Consider the following 21,560-nt stretch of genomic DNA (forward strand, 5'->3'; position numbering starts at 1 on the left):
ACAGTAAGACAGCAGCCATTTGCAAGCAAAGGAGAGAGGCATCACTAAAACAGAAGCCTGTTCACACCTTGTTCTTGGACTCCTAGCCTCCAGAGCAGTGGGAAAATAAATTTCTGTTGTTTAAGCCACCCAATCTGTGCTACTCTATTACGGCAGCTGGGGCTCAAACCTTATTTAACCATGAGAAATAGCATAGCTTGCGGTGCCTGCTGGCTCAGTTGGTTAAGTGTCTAACTCTTTATTTTGGCTCCGGTCATGATCTTGGGGCTGTAAGATCAAGCCCCACATTAGGCTTTGCACTGAGTGTGGAGCCTGCTTAAGATTCTTTCTCTCCTTATCTGCCTTCCCCATCTGTGTGTGCTTTCTCTCTCTTTCTGCTCCTCTCTCTCCCTTCCTCCTTCCTTCTCCCTCTCTCTTAAAAAAAAAAAAAAAATTACCTTGATTCTATCCTTTTGACCTTATTGATCTCAAAATCTGTACATTATGTGACTGGATGAGACTGGAAGGTACTTTTTTCCAAATGGATTGCTCTAAAAATGTTATTTTTGAAAGGACTTAAAGGCTCATTGTTTGAAAGGTTAGAAAGTAATGGTAAGAAAAACTGCCTGGTGACAGGGATAGGATGATTTTATATAGTAATTTAATATGATGATGGGCTTTTGCCCTTGAAGATATCTAAATATTCATCCGTTGGATAATGACTACTTCCTGGTATATTTTGACTTTGTTTGCTCAGTACACTTCTTAAATTCATGTATGGCATGTACTGTGACTAATGAAAACAGAGCAGCCATCAGATCCATTTCATTAAGAGAAGATTAGGTGGAGATTCTGAAAATTTCCCATGAAACTTTGATGCACCATTCATCCCTTAATTAAAAGCAAACAGTGTTGCTTTCTGGGATTAGACCTCCTAATTATATAAAGAAAAAAAAAAAGAGAGAATATGTAGATAAAGAGTGTTTTAGTAAAAACAAAAGAAAAACAACCAGACTTTGCCCCAAATGAATGTCATTCCAAAACATGTGAGGCAAGAATGAAAATCAAGAATATTTTTTTAATAATCTGTGGTTCAACTCCCCCTCTGATTTGCCCCAATCCACTTTTCTTTTCCTTCTCCTAGTAGAAAGGGGAGATGAATTATGAGAGACTGTGGACTCTGAGAAACAAACTGAGGATTTTAGAAGGGAGGGGGGTGGAGGGATGGACAAGCCTGGTGGTGGGTATTAAGGAGGGCACGAATTGCATGGAGCACTGAAACAATGAATCTTGGGACATTGCATCAAAAACTAGTGATGTGGGGCTCCTGGGTGGCTCAGTGGGTTAAGCCTCTTCAGCTCAGGTCATGGTCTCAGGGTTCTGAGATCGAGCCCCACATTGGGCTCTCTGCTTGTCAGGGAGCCTGCTTCCCTCTCTCTCTCTGCCTGCCTCTCTGCCTACTTGTGATCTATCTCTGTCAAATAAATAAATAAAATCTTTAAAAAAAAAAAACTAATGATGTATTTTACGGTGACTAATGCAACATAATTAAAAAAAAAAAAAAACCCCCGATGGTAGGGAAATCTGTGGTTCAGATTCTTCTAATACCTGAAGAATAAAAATCATTGATGGTCCAGCCAATGGGCAGGAGTTGAGCTGATAAGTTGACCTAGGGAAAAGTGCAGAGGATGAGAGATTTTTGTTTCAGACTATAGAGAACATTTTGCCCGAGATTTCCGGGTTTATTCTGACCTCACTGCTAACTCGCTGTGTAACCACAGGCTAAGTGAGTTAATCTTTCTGTGGCTTCATTTGTGCCTTTGTCAAATGGAAATAATAACACCTATTTCATGGGAGTGTTTGGAAGTTTAATTAAATTAGTGCTTTCAGCTTCTTAAATGAAAGTTGCTATAGAAATGCAAAGCGCAATTATTGAAGTCATTTTTTTTCCTTTTCTTGTAGGGAACATGATGATTGAAACACATTTATTTTAATTGGAAACTTGACTAATTGCCTAAAGAAATCTTTCCTCATGGCATGTAATACATGTGACAATAGGTCAAACCTCTTTATAATAAATTGGATCATAATTTAATTCTTAATTTGACAAAAAAAATCTAATCTGTGTTAAAAACCAGTTATTTCAGAAATATTTCAACATGTAAAAATTCTTCTATTTTGCAGTAATAGCAAATCTGACTTAGGGTCTGGTGTAGGAATGTGGGGTCTCCCACACCACTATTTATAGGGTTGATTGAATTTGCCAGCAATATTTCTGGTGAATTGATTAGTTTTTGCTTTCTGGCTTAAACAAACAGAAAACCAGTGATGTTTAAGAAAGGAGGGTGTCAACTCTTTGAAGAATGGAAATTTCCACCAGAAAAACAATTTGATATGTAGTGTTGTCTGGGGTATGTCCATGTGAGCAAGTGGCTCACTGGTAGAAAAGAGGTCACGGAATTGAGAGGCTCTGATATTCGAAAATTCTAGAGTGATAATATTAGAGAGAGTGATGATAAGCCAGGGTGCAAAATTCTGAAAACAAGGAGTAGGATCTGAACGTCTACAGATGATTCTATAAAGAAGGCTAATGAGTGGTGCGGTCTGATGACAAGAGATTAAAAACGGAGTTATGGCCCCATTAGGGGCAATTAGGCTCAATGGCAAATGAGTAGTAATGAAGAGCGGAGGGTACCCATATTCACGTCGACACTCGGGCATTTGAGGGTCTCTGGGAGAGGAAATATCCCTCTTTTGAAAGGAGCAGTTGTGTCCTTCGGGGAGAGCTAAGTTTCCATTAGACTCAGCAGAGGTTCTCAGCTGAAAGCACTGATCATATAGTAGAATCTTCTTTGGAACTTTAAAATCAATACGACGGCTGGGCCCCATTTCCAGATCAATTACATCAAAATCTATGGGGCTAGATCCCAGAGAACAGAATGAAAAATCGAACAAAACCCCAAATACTTCTCTCAAGTATTGAGCTGGCTTTACGAATTAGGACTGGAGGCAGATTTCAGTTAGATTAAGAAGGGGAATGGCACATGCAGAGGAGAGGTTAGAAAGGAAGGGGATTCTGCTTAGATGGACTTTGACTTCTAGAGGACACTCAGTGGGAGTGAGAACTCTGAAAGTCCTAGGATTCCTGAACCATATGAATGACCATAGGCCATGAACATTGGGCAGTGGGGGTGGGCAGGCAGGAAGTCCTTGCCGAGTGTATGCCAAGTAGTCTGGCTTCCCTTTGACTCTTCACCAGTAGGCGCAAGGATAATAGGGGAGAGAAGAAGTTTATTCTTAGCAAGCAAAGCCCTTTTTTACTACTGCCAGTGGGACTAGTGATGAGTATAAACACAGTCCAGACTATCTTTTTTTTTTACTTGGCTTTATTTCTTTTTCTTTTTTTTTTTTTTTTTTGGATTTATATCCAAATATCAACCTTGTTGCCTATCTCTGTTTTCTTTAAATTAGCATTGATTAATATACCTTATAAACATTGTGAATTCTTGTTTCATGGTCATTTTTGAGGCTTAGAAAACCTGCATCTCATGCAGGTAAACTCCTTAGGCTTTGATGAATGGAGACTCAGTAATAGCCAGTTTAGGGATGGCATTCAATAAAAGTGAAATCATCTTGGCACAGCCTGCCTGTTAATGATAGAAAGGTAGAAGCAGGTCTCTCTGCAGGGGATTAAAATTCAGCTAGATTCTTCTGAGGATTAAATTCTGCAGTCTGGGGTCCCTGGGTGGCTCAGTGGGTTAAGCCTCTGCCTTCACTCAGGTCATGATCTCCGGGTCCTGGGATCAAGTCCCATGTCAGGCTCTCTGCTCAGCAGGGAGCCTGCTTCCCCATTCTCTCTCTGCCTGTCTCTCTGCCTATCTATGATCTCTGTCTGTCAAATAAATAAATAAAATATTAAAAAAAAATTCTGCAGTCTGGCCACTTGAATATCGTTAAGTTGCTGGTAATATGAGACTACAACTTCTGTGTCTCTGAAAGAGTAAGTTATAGAAAGGAAAATCTACATCAGTATTAACTGAAGATGCTATATGGTTTGATTTAAGAATTTGGAAAGTCAGTAAAGTGAACATAGCATTTATAGGTAGAGGGTAAATTTTGGGATCTTAACTTTTCTTATCCTCTTTTTATACCCTAGTACTTTTGTGGCATTTAGGGAAAACATAACTTATATAGTTCTATATAGTTAGATATATGTATAGTTCTATATATAGTTATATAACTATAGTTATATGGGAAAACAGAACATATATATATATATATATATATATATATATAGTTACATATATAATTACATAGGGATAACAGAACTTATAGATATATATAGTTATATAATAGATATATATAGAACTATAGTTATATATCGTTATATATATAACTATATAACTTTTGGGAACTTAACTTTTCTTATCCCTTTTTTTTTTTAAAGATTTTATTTATTTATTTACAGACAGAGATCACAAGTAGGTAGAGAGGCAGGCAGAGAGAGAGGAGGGAAGCAGGCTCCCCACTGAGCAGAGAGCCCGATATGGGGCTCCATCCCAGGACCCTGGGATCATGACCTGAGCCGAAGGCAGAGGCTTTAACCCACTGAGCCACCCAGGCACCCCTCTTATCCTCTTTTACCCTAGTACTTTTGTGGCATTTAAGGAAAACATAACTTATATAGTTCTATATAGTTAGATATATATATAGTTCTATATAGTTATAGAACTATAACTATATATATATATTTTAAAAAACTATGTATATATTATATATATAGTGTATAGTGTATAGTGTATAGTGTATATATATATTATAGTGTATATACACTATACACTATAATATATATATACTATGTATATAGTATATATACACTATATATATAATTATATATATAGTTCTATAACTATATATATAGTTATATAACTATAGTTCTATATATATCTATGTCATATACACCATTGCAAATTTTATAACTTCTTTATCTGACTGTATTCTGTTCCTTCAGACCATCACATCACTCTCACAAGACTTTTATCTTATTTATTTACTTATTTATTTATTTTGATTGACGCATTGCGTGTAGGCAAAGCTCTGCAGGATGTTCTGGGGAGACTCTAATGGCAAGTTACTTATGAGTGTAACAGATGTTTCTGAGTTTTAGGGAAATGCTGACTTTATATTGTGAATCTCTATCTCTCTTAGGGAAAAATAAGGAATTTCCAAATGCCTGCTAGCTATAAGAACAGAAGGCCTAAACAGCCTAGCTATAAAAATGGAACACTAAAATTCTGACAAGTTAAAAAAAATGGCGACATCCCTTTTCTTATTAGGAAGCAAATTTCTCTCTCAGTTGTTCATTATTTGGTTATGGCTCTGCAGACATGATTAAAGAAGAGGTAGAACTTTAACCCTTAACTGAAAATACTTGTTTAAAACAAAACAAAAAGGCTGACCACAGGGTTGCCTCAGTGGCTCAGTGCGTTAAGCCTCTGCCTTTGGCTCAGATCATGGTCTTAGGGTCCTGGGATCTAGTCTCCCATCTGGCTTTCTGCTCAACAGGGAGTCTGCTTCCCCTGCCCTCTCTGCCAACTTGTGATCGCTCTGTTAAATAAATACATAAAATCTTAAAAACAATAAAAAAAGACATCACAAAAGTGGGAATAAACACAGTCTTTCATACTATTCTTAGTCTAGCATTGTTATTAGTAGTAGGAATTTTTGTGGGAGTTGTTATAGAAAGTCTAATAAGCATAGTGTTCCACTGTTACCTCTTATAGGTAAAAACCTGAGATATTTGGGTTTGTGTTGTTGCAAACTTAAGACCTGGAATTTCTCTTAACTTGGTCAATCTCTGTGTTTAAACAAATATTTGATCCTATTATAAATATAAATATAAAAAAAACTGAAAGCAATTCAGAAGTTGTTGAGGAAATAAGCAACTAGCATCAGATGTTGAGATATATAATCTGAAGTTTTGATTGTGATAAATGTTGATTATTTACTTATTAAAGATTTGTTTGTACTTATTTTAGAGAGACAAAGCATTTGCATGTGACAGTGGGGTGGGGTGGGGCAGGGAAGAGCAGAGAGAGAGGGACTAGCAGACTCCACACTGAATGCAGGCCCAGGATTGTGCTAGAGCCAAAAACAAGAGTCCAGCACTTAACTGACTGAGCCACTCAGGCATCCCAAATGTTGATTTTTTTTAAACAATTGATAGCTTCATTCAATTAATTAACAGTTATTTATTCGGAAACCACTTTATTCCAGGCACTTATTTAAGCACTGCTGATAAAAAGAGAAGTAAGGGGCACCTGGGTTGTTCAGTGGGTTAAAGCCTCTGCCTTCTGCTCAGGTCACGATCCCAGGGTCCTGGAATCCAGCCCCACATCGGGCTCTCTGCTCAGCAGGGAGCCTGCTTCCTCCTCTCTCTCTGCCAGCCTCTCTGCCTACCTGTGATCTCTGTCTGTCAAATAAATAAATAAAATCTTTAAAAGAAAAACATGAGAAGTAAGACAACCGTGGTCCCAGCCATGATGGAGTTTACTTGCTGTTTGGCAGTGTATGAAAATTAGATAAAATAAGCAGATTCAAGGACATGAAATTGAATCTAGCAGCTAAGTCAGAAGCAGCATTGAACAAAGTACCGAATGTCTACTTCCTATTTTTATGAAATTCAGAGAATACCTAGTCAAGTACTATGCTCTGCAAAGTTCATAATAGGGCCTAAGTCTGCTTGTAAGTAATATCCGTATCTATAGTTTATTAAATAGATATGCTGTAAATACTTACTGAACAAAGGAATGCATTGTTGCAGCTGAGAATCAACTTGTATATAACCTAAACTTCTTGTTTTTTTTTTAAACTTCTTGTTTTCTTATTAAAAGCTTTATCTTTTTCTTTTGCCCATTTTTTTTTTCCTCTTCCTGTCTTCATTACACCTTCTGATTTGAACTGACTTCTTCTGTTTTGGGGGAGCTGAAATATAGGGTTCCAGGAAGCTCTTACTGGGTGCTTTGAAATCAGTCTAAAGGACAGCATAGGGAGGTTAAGATCCTTAAGTAGGAATTTCAGTGTAGTCCACATCTGTTTATACTATAATAAATACGCTAATTTCCTTTCCTTCTGTTTCTGAGGACCATTAGAAGTTATATCATTCCTCCAGAGGAACATACCCAGTAGGAGTTCATGCAGTGAAATATTGGTGCATATATGGGGTTTATTTGAAGAGATTTTATAACATCATTAGTCATTTTCTACAGAGGTTGGCCTAACAAAAAATCTCACACGTATTTGGGAAAGTGCTTAATTGGACTATAGGGTCAAGGGTAAGATTTTAAGTCTATTTTATAAACATGTGAGCTGGTACTTCTGTGAAAATCATTTCACCAAGACTACTGTATACTTCTGCAGAGACAAACACTACATTTTTCCTTGCAAATTTCTCTAACTCCTATTCTCTATTACTTTTTCCCCTTTTTTAGTTGAGGTTAACATACAATTTTACATTAGTGTCTGGTGTACAACATAGTGATTTGACAAGTCTATATGTTATGCCGTACTCATCACAAGTGCAGCTCCCATCTGTCACCATACAACACTATTATAATACCAGCGACTGGGTTCTCTATGCTGTACCTTTTATCACTGTGTCTTAGTCTGTAAGAGGAAGCCTGTATCTCCTACTCTGCTTCACGTATTTTGCCAGTTCCCCTCTCCCGCCTCTGGCAACTACTAGTTTTCTTTATTTATGGGTCTGTTTCTGCTTTTTGTTTCTTTGTTTTGTGTTTTAGGTTTCACATATAAATGAAATCCTGTGGTATTTGTCTTTCTCTGTTGTACTCATTTCTCTTAGCATTATACCTAGGTCCACCCATGTTGTTGTTGCAAACAATATCTCATTCTTTTTTATGGCTGAGTAGTGTTTCATTGTATATCTATGCACACACACACACATCTTCTTTGTTTATGGATGGACAGTTGGATTGCTTCCAGTATATATAGGGGTGCATATATTGTTACATATTGGCTATTGTAAATAATGCCATAGGGGTGCATATATCTTTTTGAATCAGTATTTTCATTTTCTTTTTTTTTTAAAAGATTTTATTTATTTATTTGACACAGGTGGCAGGGAACAGCAGGCAGAGGGAGAGGGAGAAACAGGCTTCTCGCTGAGCAAGGAGCCTGATGTGGGGCTCAATCCCAGGATGCTGGGATCATGACCCAAGCCGAAGGCAGACGCTTAACTGACTACGCTACCCAGGTGCCCCAGGGTTTTCATTTTCTTTGGTTATATCCCAGTAGTGGAATTAGTGGGTCATATGGTATTCATGTTTTTAATGTTTGAGGAACCTCTATACTGGTTTTTTATAGTGGCTGCAATAATTAATGTTCTAGCAACAGTGCATGAGGGTTCCTTTTTCTCCACATCTTCATCAACACTGGAACACTTATTATTTCTTATCTTTTTGATTCTTGCCATTCTGATAGGTGTAAGATGATATCTCATCATGGTTTTGATTTGCCTTTTGCTGATGATTAGTGATGTTGAGCAGTTTTTCACCTGTCCTTTGGCCATCTGCATGTCATCTTTGGGGAAAGGCCTTTTCAGGTCCTTTACCCCTTTATTCATCATATTATTTGGATTTTCTTTTCTTTCTTTCTTCTTCTTCTCCTTTTTTTTTTTTGTGTTGAGTTGTACTAAGCTTTTTATGGATTTTGGCTATTAGCCCCTTATCGGATATATCATTTGCAAATATGTTCTCTCAGTCAGTAGGTTGCTTTTTCATTTTGTTGCCTATTCATTTTGCTGTGCAGAAGCTTTTAATTTTGCTGTACTCTCAATATTTTATTTTTGCTTTTGTTTCCCTTGCTGCAAGAGACCTATCAAGAAAAACATTTCTATGGCCTTATTTCAAGGAAATTATTGCCTATGCTTTCTTCTAGGAGTGTTATGGTTTCATGTCTCACATTTAGGTCTTTAACCTATTTAGAATTATATTTTTTAAGATTTATTCATTTATTTTTTAGAGAGAGCTAGTGCATCCAGAGGGGCAAAAGGAGAGGGAATGGGGAGAGAGAAGCTCAAGTAGACTCTGCACTGAGCATGGAGCCCTACATGGGGCCCAGTCCCATGATCCTGAGATCATGTCCTGAACCAAAATTAAGAGTTAGATGCTTAACTGACTGAGCTACCCAGGTGCCCCTTGAGTTTATTTTTGAATATGGTATACAGAAGTGGTCCAGTTTCATTCTACTGCATGTGGATGTATAGTTTTCCCAGCACCATTTATTGAAGAGACTTTTTCATTGTATATTCTTGCCTTCTTTGTTGTAGATTAATTGATCATATAAGTGTACATTTATTTCTGGCCTCTCTGTCTTCCACTCATCCACGTGTCTGTTTTGTATCCATTACCATATTGTTGTGATTACTACAGCTTTTTAGCATAGCTTGAAATCTATGTTCTCCCTTCCTTATTAATATTGATGATTCTCCTTATGGTATTATTTGGACTGAGTGGGCTTTTCATCGGGCCTAGATATGTAAGCGAAGATTCTAAAGGTAAGACAGGAAAGACAACATTCAAAATGTGGATGTAAACTTAGAGGAAAGAAAAGTAATATTAAGTATGTGGATAAGGAGGAGGGCTTTATGACTGGATTAGAGGAAGTATGTTGGGTATTAATAGAAAATAAATTTATAAACGTCAGGTGCAGTCAGTCAGAACAGCCTGAAATTGATGTAGTGGGAAGAAGAAAACTATGGTTTGCTAAAGAACAAGGAGTGTCATAATGCTTTATCAAGGTGACCCTGACAGAAGAATGCAGATTAGATTTTTGTGAGGACAGATTGGAGACAGAGACATCTGACCGCAGACTTTTGTAGTACCTTTTGTAGGTAGAAGATGGTGAGATCTTGTATCCCTTGTGGCTCTGGTGTGAGTCAGGAAGATGGAGGAAAAAATCCTTTGAAAGAATAAACAACAGATATTTGTATTTTAGTAGGAGTTTGAGTCTAGGAAATAAAGGTAATGGAAGAATAACGATGTCTAAAACAGTGATATTGGTGAAATATAATGGTTTGACTGGTCAAGCCAGCAACAGTTCTCTACAGCAACTGTAGAGAACCTACAGTTTATCAGGGAATATTATGCTAATCTGGATGCCATTTATGACCTCAAAAGCTCATTGTCCAGGGTGGAAGGCAGACAAGGGAATAAACACTCAATTATAGGACAAGTTGAGGCAAGTATAAGGTAATATGACAGCATGAAAAGACATCAGGGAGCATAGCTGAGGAGCAATTAGGAAAACTTTCTAGAAGAAACAAACTGTTTCATCTTTGAAACACAGGTAGGAATTAATCACATAAGAAAGACACTGCAATTAATCACCTAAGAAAGACACTGCATCTTTCTATGGGTAGAAGGAATTGCAGGAGAGGAATGTTGAGGAGTAAAACCTCAGTGTTTATTTGTTGAGCTAAATGATGGATGGTTGTATTGTGTTAAGGAGAGTAGACTTCATTGCCTAGGGAAATGGGTGTAGGGAAGATTTGCTCACCGATCATTATGCTATCTTTAAATTAAGAGGACATTTGTGTATAGGTATCATTTAGATAGCTAGAAATTCTCAACTTGGAGATATAAAAATGGATTTAGAAGTCATTCAGTAAAGCTGAAATCATGTGAGAGGGTTAGTTCTTAAAAGAAGTGTGAAGAGGAAAGAACCATAGATTTCAAACTGATTTGTCTAAGTGGGGGAATAGCCCGAGATAGATAGCAGGTTTTAGTCTTAATTGGCTAAATGAACAGTATGAAATGTTTGTCTTAGCTTTTATATAATATAGGTAATTCTCTAGAAACTACTTGAAGACTTTTGGAAACTGAATTAAACTTTCATTTTTGTCTCTCCCTTCCTTCTTGTATTTTACCTTTCAATCTGAGCTATACAAGGATCTGAGTCCCAGTTCATGCATAGCCTTTATTGATCATTTAGAATAACAGATAGGAGAAAGAGCTGAAAGAAACCTTGGGGACCATAGAGTTAAGTGGTTTTCAACTTCTTTTTTGCAACAACAAAAAATGTTTCCTGACAATAAAACCTAAACACAGGAACATTTTAAAAGGTAGATAAAAGTGAAGTTGCTTTTATTAGAAGTAGCGAGTGAAGGTTGTGGCTCATTTTCCCACCTCAATTAAGTGTGTCTGTTTTTTCATGGTAGACTCAAAAGAATCCCTACAGAAACCACAAGCTCTAAAGGGCAGCTTTTGAAAACTGCTGATAGAGCCTCCTTCTTTCGTTTATAGAAACCAAGACATACAGTTAAATGTAACTTCAGAACTAATATTCTGCCTTTGCAAGACTTGTTTGCAGTAGATGAATAACCCATCTTCACTCTTGCTACTTAGAAGGCATTACAACTTGCATTTACTTAGACTCACGGGCAAATGAATGACCATCAGATTTCTTGTTGGTGCGTCCTTTGAAAACACAGGATAAGGAAAGAGAGGGTAACCGGTGAAGAGGGGAGAAATGGCTCAGTGACTTTCTCCTGGCCTGGTAGCACATGCCATTTTGAGAAAACCCTGTTGTGCCAAAGATGAAGTATATTCCTAAGAGAAGTCTTTACTTACAGGAGAAATGAAGGCAAAATAAGAAATAGGAAACTGAGTGGGTGAAAATTAAAATGTTTTTTCCTTTTTAGAAATTAGTGTGAAGTAATCTTTAAAAAAAAAGAAAAAGAAATTAGTGTGAAGAGGAAAAATAAGGCAAATAACTATGGTGGCCCTTTTAAGGTATTTTGTCCTGTAATAGAATTCTGTATCATGGAGAGAAAAGTCACCTGAGAGCAAGTTAAGCCATTTTTATCTTCTTGACACTTCCTGTATTTAAAATCTTACTTTAGTAAGAGATAGGAATCTATTTCCAATAAAATAAATTTGGAAAAGTTAATTTCTTATGATGTTCTAAGAATGAAAGTTTTTCGTGTTTTTAGATATGAGAAGATACTCCATCTTATACTTCTTTGGTTAATACCATTTACTGTGGGATTATTCTGTGTTAGAAACTGCCAGAATAAATAAGGAAAATAATTAATTGCTCCTACTCTTGGGAAGTCCATACTAACTTGGAGGAAACAAATAATGTGAGGTGATAATTTCAGTAATACAAGATTAATACTTTAAGAACACAAAATAATGACTCTTTTATAGACTTATGAAATAAGATAATTTTTTTTAAGATTTTATTTATTTATTTGACAGAAAGAGATAACAAGTAGGCAGAGAGGCAGGCAGAGAGAGAGAGGAGGAAGCAGGCTCCCTGCTGAGCAGAGAGCCAGATTCGGGGCTCCATCCCAGGACCCTGAGATCATGACCTGAGCTAAAGGCAGCGGCTTAACCCATTGAGCCACAGAGGCACCCCTGAAATAAGATAACGTTTTAAGTGAATTCTGAATGGTGAATAGGAATTTAATGAAAGAGAGTAAGATGTCAGACTTGAATGTGGATTATGAAGGAATGTATAAAATTTACCCTTTAGTCTGACTTGCAAAATGAGGAATTGCTTGAGTCAGGGAGCATTTCATAAAGCCATGGTTGGTGGAAGTGTCCCTTGGCCAACGCAAAGGTAAAACTGATTACATAGGAGAAATCAGAGGTCCGTATTCAAAAGAAGCTTTTCCAAACAGGCCACCCAATTCTGAGTATGGAAATGGAGAAGAGAGGGTTGATTGCAGAGAGCTAGAAAACACTGAGTGAACCGAACAAACTGGAGGTAATTGTTGAGAACAAACATCTGAAATAGGCACTGACTCCGATTTTAGATATGCTTAAATTTTGTCCTATTTTATGGGTCATGAGAACCTCATAATGTAAGGGAAGGTGCATTTAAAGAGCCCAAGATGTGGTGGGAAGGAAGGCCGGGGATGGGATGATAGTTCTGTGAACTGAGGTGAGAAGGACAAGCGGTAGGGGTGGAGGGGCAGGTGAGGGAAAGAGACGTACTTTGGTCTGGAACGTATTAAGTACCATGGACTATCTATGGAGAAATATAAACATTGAAACATAAATGTTCTGTTTTCTTATTGAGGATAAAAATGTTTGCCCTCCCTATTCCACAGAACTGTTGTAAAGCCATACATGGAAGAAGAGAAATGACACAGCCTTGAAAAAGAGAAAGCAAGGTACAATGGAAAGAGTTCTTTTGGTTATGTTCAGTGCACACGTTCTAAGGAAGAATGGCAGGAAAAGCTAATCACAAATTAATTATGCATTTTAGCCAATTTGCTGGGCCAAACTTTACCTGAAGGGCAAGAATATCATTTATATAGAAACTCATTACTCATATAAAGACATATTCTGTTTCTTTGTCAATGCATACTGCATATGCCAAGAGTAGTTTCTAATGGAGTTTAATAAAGACACTGGAGGAGAGAGAATAGAAATACTTCTTTTTATTCTTTTTGGTTCACATTAAAGTAGAAGCTAATGAATGTCTTCTCAAGGTCTTTGGGTGGGAGGGGGAAGAAAACATCACTGACAGAAGTTGCTTCAATGCTTTACTCAGCATCACTTTATAAACTTGACTGGAGGATTTTTTTTTTAATAAAAATCTTTTTATTTTCTGTAGCTGTAGATTGCATACATATCAATTACAATAACTTCTCAAGCAAGACAAGTGGTATAACCTTTCATTTTCGCTGTTTTTGTGTTGCCACTGTTGCTAATTTCAGAAGAGGAGTTTGCCGTTCAATTTGAGGAAGCACACGGGTCTGCTCAATATCAGTCAGATTCTAATGGGGCTGCCAAAAGGCTGTGCAAGAATTATAAAAAATGTTCTCCAGTTTCAGGTAGTTGTAAGAGTCTTAAAATAGAGAGTCTGGGTGACTGAATCTGGTAAGAAGATGCCCTACAGACTGGATCACAGAAAAATAATTAGATTTGAACAAAATATTAAGTCCCTTTAAATGTTTTATAGAGAACGACTTAATCTTGAGTTCTTCTGAGTAAAAAAAAATTACCCATAATATTAGGGTGTCGATTTTTTTCCTTTCTGGAGCAAGCTGAAATTTTGGGATTGCAAGACAGAGGACAGACATTCAGTGCTTATCATAAAGACGTTTAGTAAATTTGTGATTAAATTAGGCTGCCTTGATATGGTGGTGATCTTTTGGGTCATGGTTCTTTGGGAATGTGATGAAAGCTCTGAAGTCTCTACATGAAAGAATGTACAACCACATATATACACTAAATTTAGCACATTTTCAGGGTTCAGCCATGCCCAGAAGTATATCCTTAAACTCCAAGTTAAAAAAATAACTTCTGTAATAGAGACATATTAAGAAATGCTTGGTCCATGGATTTCTAGGAACGTAAAGGAAGATGTTAAATTTTGTACGTGGATTAGATTTGTGACATTCATTCTTCGACTAAATTTGCCATGGCAGGCTGCTTCTAAGAGAAATCACTCTTTACTGTTCCCTCTTATACATTACTTCCTACCCCAACCCTGCCCCTAGCAAACATTCACTCACTTTTAATGACTTAAAGTATTTATTTCCTTCACAACAATTAGAATAATCATAACTTTTTTCCTATATATGTATATATATATATATATATATATATATATATAATTTATTTTTTTTACAGTCTGTTCTTACTAAAATGTAAGCACATGAAGAAGACCTTATTTGTTGACAGCTCTATCCTGATTATTTAGAAATTGTCTAGATACATAGTTTTGCTCAGGGCTTATTTTTCAAATAAATGAATAAATAATGCAATATTACCTAGTTGGAAAGCCCATAAACTACGTATTGGTAACATATATGAGTTCATGAAGTTAAGAGTGACACAGACAAAAAGCTTAGCTGGATATGTATTACCAAGCTCAATATGATAATTCTATAACATGCTTAAATTTGAAATGGCTAATGCTTCTTTTAGTCAGCTCATTTTTTGAGGTCTTTTCAAGACCTTTGTCATATAATATTTATCTTCTGGAAATGTCTGCTGAAAATACGATATTTCCAGGTCTGATTGTGGTAGGGAATGATATATTATGGCAAAATTTTGGTTACTTATTTATTTTTTTAAGAATGTGTGTGTGAGCTCTTCTAGGCAGATTATACCATTGGTAGGGATGCAACCCAAATACAACCGTATTTGTGTGTATGGGATCAGCAAATGTCTTGTATCACTAAGGTATTCATGAAAACTTTTCCTTATTTACCACATTGCTTCACATCTCTAATTAAGAATAATGTTTTAAGATGGTTATAGTTATGAAAGATACTAAATATTCTTGGCAAGGTACAGTGTTAGGTCCTTATATCATTTTCAGGACATGTTTAGTGATAATTATACTTGTAAAACTTACTTGGCAACCATGAAATGAGCTTTAAAGGGTAACCAGTTTGACATTTTGGAAGCAAAGCAGAATCCAAACAGGATTAAAATTATTCTAAGTCTAATGGAATAGTTCAACCAAAAGGCAAAAGCTGTATAAAATAATTTTAAAATGTGAATCTGATAAATCAGCTTGGTAAAGTCAGTTTGGGAGGTTTTCATTTGGATTGGTTAAAAGAGTAGAACAGTTTTCTATTAAAGAGATTGTCATCAGTTGGATTCATTATTTCATAGAAAAATAGCTAGAAGATTTTGAAGTTGGTGTTCCTTCCATCAACTAATGTTTTCATTGTATTTTTTCTAATATAAGTTAAATTCAAAACAATATATTTTACAAAGCCACAGACATTCTCTGAGGAGTCACTGATTATGAAAAATTATTACCTAAGAGATTTATTTATGCTAAGCTTAGTTAATTTTAGAACCAGAAATCATTCCATGATCTTGATTTCAGTATGGATATAGTCTACTGAACTGAGTGATATTTAGTTCCTCTGGGACTCTCTAGAAATCAGTGTCTCTACCTATAAGCAGTCAGAGATTAAGGCTTTGTGTCATCCTTTAACAGCTAACTTTAATTTAATTCTCCCTGCTTATAGTGCAAGGTAGACCACTTTATAGTAGTTCTTGTGGTCCATTTATCATGTGGTGGTAGAGAAGGCGAAGTAAAATTTGTCTGTAAATGCCCTTTCTTTTATAATGTCATAGGAACACAAGGTGTGCATAAAGGATATAATTGTACCTTCCTGGCCAAACCAGCAACTTGCCATTTTTCAATTCTTTTTTCAAAAGTGTCTGATATATTTCTAGAAGGCTTAGCTTTTAGAAACTCTGCACTATCTAATTTTTCATATTCGTTCTAACTCAAAGGAATAGTTTTAATTTTGCTATCAGTTGCATTCAGACTTAGCATTTAGAGAAATGATTTGGTAATCTTGAGTGCTAAGGAGACCAGTAGGGTTTTCTTTTTTTCTTTTTTCTTTTTGGAAATATACTCTTTAAGGAGAATAAAGGTAAAGGACTATTATATGTAAAACTTACCTTAGTAGGAAAATAACTTTTACTTTTAGGAGAACAGAAGAACAGTTTTGTATAGTTATATTTAAAAAATAATTCTTCTGGGGGCACCTGGGTGGCTCAGTGGGTTAAAGCCTCTGCCTTTGGCTCAGGTCATGCTCCCAGGGTCCTGGGATCGAGCCCCTCATTGGGCTCTCTGTCAGCAGGGAGCCTGCTTCCTCCTCTTTCTCTGTCTATCTGCCTGCTTGTGATCTCTGTCAAATAAATAAATAAAAATCTTAAAAAAAAATTCTTCTGGATGAAAAATTTATACTTGTAAGTTTGGTAATGATTTGAAAGACCATTTTCTTATTAGGATTAAATTGTTTTTGAAGAAAAGATTTCATTAGAAGGAGTAATATGGATTATAAAGATGAAATGACTCTGAGTACAGTGATAAAAACCAGAGATTCTGAATTTATGGTAAATTTTATCTAATTACTTGTAATGTTATATTTAGGCATATCATTATTTTCTCTTTTATCCTACATACTAGTAATGCACTGAAACACTGTAATTTTATGAACTAGTAGATATATGTGTAGATAGTAAGTATTGTGATTCAAGGGCCACAAATAAAAAGGTCACACAAACACAATCAGACCATGTCATGTTATTATTTGAAAGACATAGAAGTTTGTTGATGATCTGGTTAATTCAGAAAATACCAGTTGCACAGTTCATTTAGGATTAAGCTTGGATTTCTTTACTGATAGGATTATGTAAATGATTTTAAAGTACTAAATTATTTCCCTCATAAAATTTATTTGAGAGTTAAAAATAAAACAGTAATTAGAATAAGTTCTTATTTCAGGCACAAAACTGATAATAATTTATTAAGAAGAATGTTTTTAAACGGTAAATGTTTAATGCAAATCACATTTTTAAATTCATGTTACCCCCACTTCTATGACAATAATAAAATCTGTGCGTGCCCTAGCAGCACACACACTAGAAATTGGATGTGGTGATGATACCTTACATAGAAAACAATAAAGTGCTTTACAAGCTGCACATCTCACAAAAAAGCTGTGATCATCCAGGTTTTGAATGTATGTGATACTATATTACATCATTTTTTTAAAAAACAAGTAATGAAGACCCAGATATCCATCAGAGGCCATCTACTTAAAAATTCATTCATTTTTTAAATTGACTTTCTTTCTTCATACAAACTCTTGATATACAAAGTATTGGCTGATTATTTTTGTGGTGTGTGTACAATGACAAGTGAATCCCCTAAATTTTCTAACTCTCAAAAGCAGAGGAGAACTTATATAAACATTTTAAAAGAGAAGACAACATTGCAAAAGGACCCAGAGTGGTCACTAAGTCATGCTAACTTTTTGTAGGCAAAAAGTAAAGAAACCGTTGTTAAACTTGAACAATCTCAAGATTGAGCTATTTAATTCCGTGACTTTGACAGTGAGATACTTGAGAATTATGTTTTACTTGTGACATTTGAAATGAATTACTTAAGTGTTAGCATTTCTTTACACAATGCTCTATCTGAATTATTATATCCTTACTTTACAAAGGAAATTATTATTATGTATGTGTGAAACTAAACATTTACCACAATTTAAGTTATACATTATTTGTTATAGAATATACTTTTTCAATTGTAAAACCAACCCACACTCTAGTTTCTGTAAAACTGCCTTAGGTAAGTATTTTTAACATATGGAAAGGACATCCAAACTCAATGACATGTTTGATAAATATCGATTGTATGTTTTTGAGATTATTAACATATAATATTATTAAAACTTTCTTTTTTGGTTACATTCTGCACACATTATGAATCAGGGTAACAAGGGGTTGCCCTCCCATCTTGTTTTCTGAATTGGTATTTTGCACATTTAAACCGCGCAGACAGCTCCCAAGTCTACCCATCATTTTCTTTTGCACTCACATTGCCAGTAACTCTCCAGGACTCATAATGTAAATCTAGATGACCTCACAGAAATTTTCTTTTTAAGAGTTTCTATGTGCTTCATGTAGTTTCAGAGTCCTGACACAAGTAATTACATTATTGCAAGTTGTGTGTAAAGTTTAAGTTAAAACCCTAATATACTTATTTAGGAAGAACAAAATTGGGTTGGTTGTATAATAAATGAGTAAAGTCAACTCAAATCCAAAATTTTCTGACTCAGTTGCATCTTTGCAAGCAACAATGTGGGTTGCTTTCAGTGAAGTGAATGGAGTAACTTATCTGTAGTTAGTTTTAGCATTCAGTGTTAGTGATCCAATAAACTTGGGGTAAAAGAAATATTCTATGTAAGGGATTTAGTTTGATTTTTCTTCCTGATTATAAATTTAAATAAAGGGGTAAGCCGAGAAGATATTTCATCCTGACCACACTTGAAAATTGGCCCATAATAATTACTGAGATTAAACTTCAGTGTATTTTATAAAAAATATTACTTACTTTCACAGAAGTGAAGAGATACAATTGCACAATGGTGGTTACAATGGTAGAAATACATATTGCCAATAAAATGTTAGCAAGAGATTTAAAAATGACTGTACAGCACCGCATCAGAGAATTCTATAACAGCAAAATGAGTAATATATTTTCCTTATAAATAAAATCCTTAAATCTTTTTTAGAAATAAATGGGAGGAAAGTGCTTTTTCCCCCCTAATTCCTACCAAAATATTTCCTGATGTAGAGCAAAAGACAGTAAAAAAAATGACAGAATTAAAAAAAAAAGACATTTATGCATTTAAGCCATCATTAGTCTCTGACTCTAATATAAGGCAGATCATTAACCTTTTGCAAAACTATAACTTTAGCCGCTCTTTTTAGTGCTTTTCACGACAAGGACATGATAGGCCCCGTAAATTTAGGAGTTAAGATATGTTTCCAACAGGTCAATTTAGACAGGCTCGGCTGATTTTTGACAAACCAACTTTATAATAAAAAAAAAATGCTTTGGAGAAATGATGAGAACTTACAATAAAGGGAAAACAGAAGGGGGTTCTATAGAGTTTATCACAAATGACACAATTTCAATCAATGAAAACAAATTACATTTGCTTATGTGTCATCCTCAGTCTTAATGATGTGGAAAAGGGTGACATTGAATAGGACCTGGTGACCGTTGTTCCAGGCATAAAGAGCTCTATCTCTTGCGTTGTAGTCAAGCATGGATATGTGAAAGTATTGGTTATGAAAGGGAATGTCTGTGTACTCATATGTGGAGGTTTTGGTGGAATATGAGTAATACACCTTGGCTCCTGTTAAGTGGGAATTGGTGACATATAGTGTCCCACAAATCATGAAAGATTCCCCTGCACTTCTCTTGGGGTAGCCAGTGCTCCAGCTCTTCATCACCTCCAAGGTGTCTTGGTTAAGTTGGCTGATGACTATATTGCCGGCATTTTGGTTCGTTGCATACACAGCCCACAGCCCGATCTCATCAGCCATTAGGTCAATGTCCGAGAAGCCACCCCATGTGTAGGGGTAAACATTGTGAAATCCAGCATACTCGAGGCTTCGTTGGGCAAGCACTCGCCCCATATCAAAGCTGTATTTGATGATGATGTTACTCTGATACTTGTTAAAATAGAGTGAGCCGTTATAGACAACATGGTTGGTTCCTGCCCATTTGAATGGGAGGTTGTATGTCCGTGATTCAGCCCCGCTGACGAAGTCTGCCATTGATTTGTACTCCCGAACAATTTTATTGTTGGTATAACTGTCCATGTACCAGACCTGAGGGAAAGGGAAAAAAAAAATAGAGGAGTGACTAAATTCTGTACTTATCTGAGATATCCAAAATGAAGACAGTGAGAGTCAGCACATTTTAATACCTCCATTCTCAGGATCTGAAGCCACCTATTATCTTACTGCTGACCTCCTGCAATGTGATAGCACTGCAGGCGAAAATTGTGGCATTTTCTATGTGGAAAGCAAACAACTGAATTCACTGCCTTGAAGTTGATTTGCTTTCTGTTCTTTTTATTATTTAGTTGTTTCTCTGACCATTCAGTGCATATCATCAAGTGAACTAAACATGTATCAATGTTACTTTGTTCAGCTGAAGGAGCAGTGTAATCAGTGATAATGACAAAAAAATACTACCTTCAGCAACTATATTCTTTTGCTCTGAAAAAAGAGCAAAAGGTCTAATTTTACTCATTTATTTCTCCTTTATGGATACCATAGAAACTTACGGTAATGCTTGTTAATTGGATCACCTTATAGGTACAGCTGCTTTTTAGTGTAACCATTTTATTAATTTAGCTACTAATCTCATTTGCATGTAACCCTTGAGAATCTTAATGTGAGCTGAATTTTGTGATAGATCATAAATAGCGCTATGGTAAGTTTCCAGTATATTGATTTACATAATGCAGACATTGCCAACTTAGGAAAATATACTCTAAAAGTTTCAGTACTATTTACTTTAAAATTACCTCTAGATTCCAGGGATAGTTCAGCTTGTTAGTGAATCAGTTGCTCTTGAGTTTTTCACTTACTTAGTGTTTTTTTTTTTTTTTTCCTCACACTAAGGAGCAGGTTTTAGAAGTGTGTAGAGACTTCTTTGTGTACTTTTTGTGTACTTTATTAGCATAAAACAAGACTAAAACGAATAAAAATTGGACTAGCTTTACTGTTGAATTAGAAGATGGAATATTTTACTGAAATAAGGTTGCTGTAGATATGTTCATATTATCAAACTGAGAATACTTGGCAAATAACGTTAACACTTTTCAAGTTGAAACTAATATTCCTAAAGAAAATAAATCATTCGATAGACATAAAGTGCAAATAAAGTATGATTGTAAGCAAAGGTGTTTGTGGAAGCAACATACTCTATTATTTTTTTCAGATGCTAAAGGGTCTGTCATCCAAGCGCCAAATCGGGTTCCAGATGTCTTGACTGTAATTGGGCCTGTGATTTTCATCAATTTGCCACATGCTGGAATCAGAGAAACATAAACATGTTGGGTGAACATGACCAATGACTGCAACACACATATTTATACCAAAGTCAAACTCCTACCATACTCAAGAGCAAAGAAAGGGATCCTGAAATAAAGCAAATCCGTGAGATTAATATCACATATTCTGAATGAATGATCAATCATA

At 35.7% G+C, this 21,560-nt stretch overlaps 1 protein-coding gene across 4 annotated transcripts in view; it reads right to left on the reverse strand.

Moving 5' to 3' along the window:
- Positions 1-16,870: 16,870 nt before the first annotated feature.
- OLFM3 (olfactomedin 3) overlaps positions 16,871-21,560 on the reverse strand; it is a 203,140-nt gene continuing 198,450 nt past the window's right edge. For all 4 annotated transcript variants that reach the window (XM_082686513.1, XM_082686514.1, XM_082686512.1 and 1 more), the window contains 2 exons: positions 21,284-21,390; positions 16,871-20,180 (listed from right to left, as the gene is read on the reverse strand). In XM_082686513.1, the coding sequence (XP_082542639.1) occupies positions 19,503-20,180; positions 21,284-21,390 (785 nt within the window). In that variant the 3' untranslated portion in view covers positions 16,871-19,502. The remainder of the gene's footprint in view (positions 20,181-21,283; positions 21,391-21,560) is intronic.

This window comes from Mustela nivalis (genome assembly GCF_964662115.1).
Source record: "Mustela nivalis genome assembly, chromosome: 10".
NCBI classification, from domain to species: Eukaryota; Metazoa; Chordata; class Mammalia; order Carnivora; family Mustelidae; genus Mustela; species Mustela nivalis.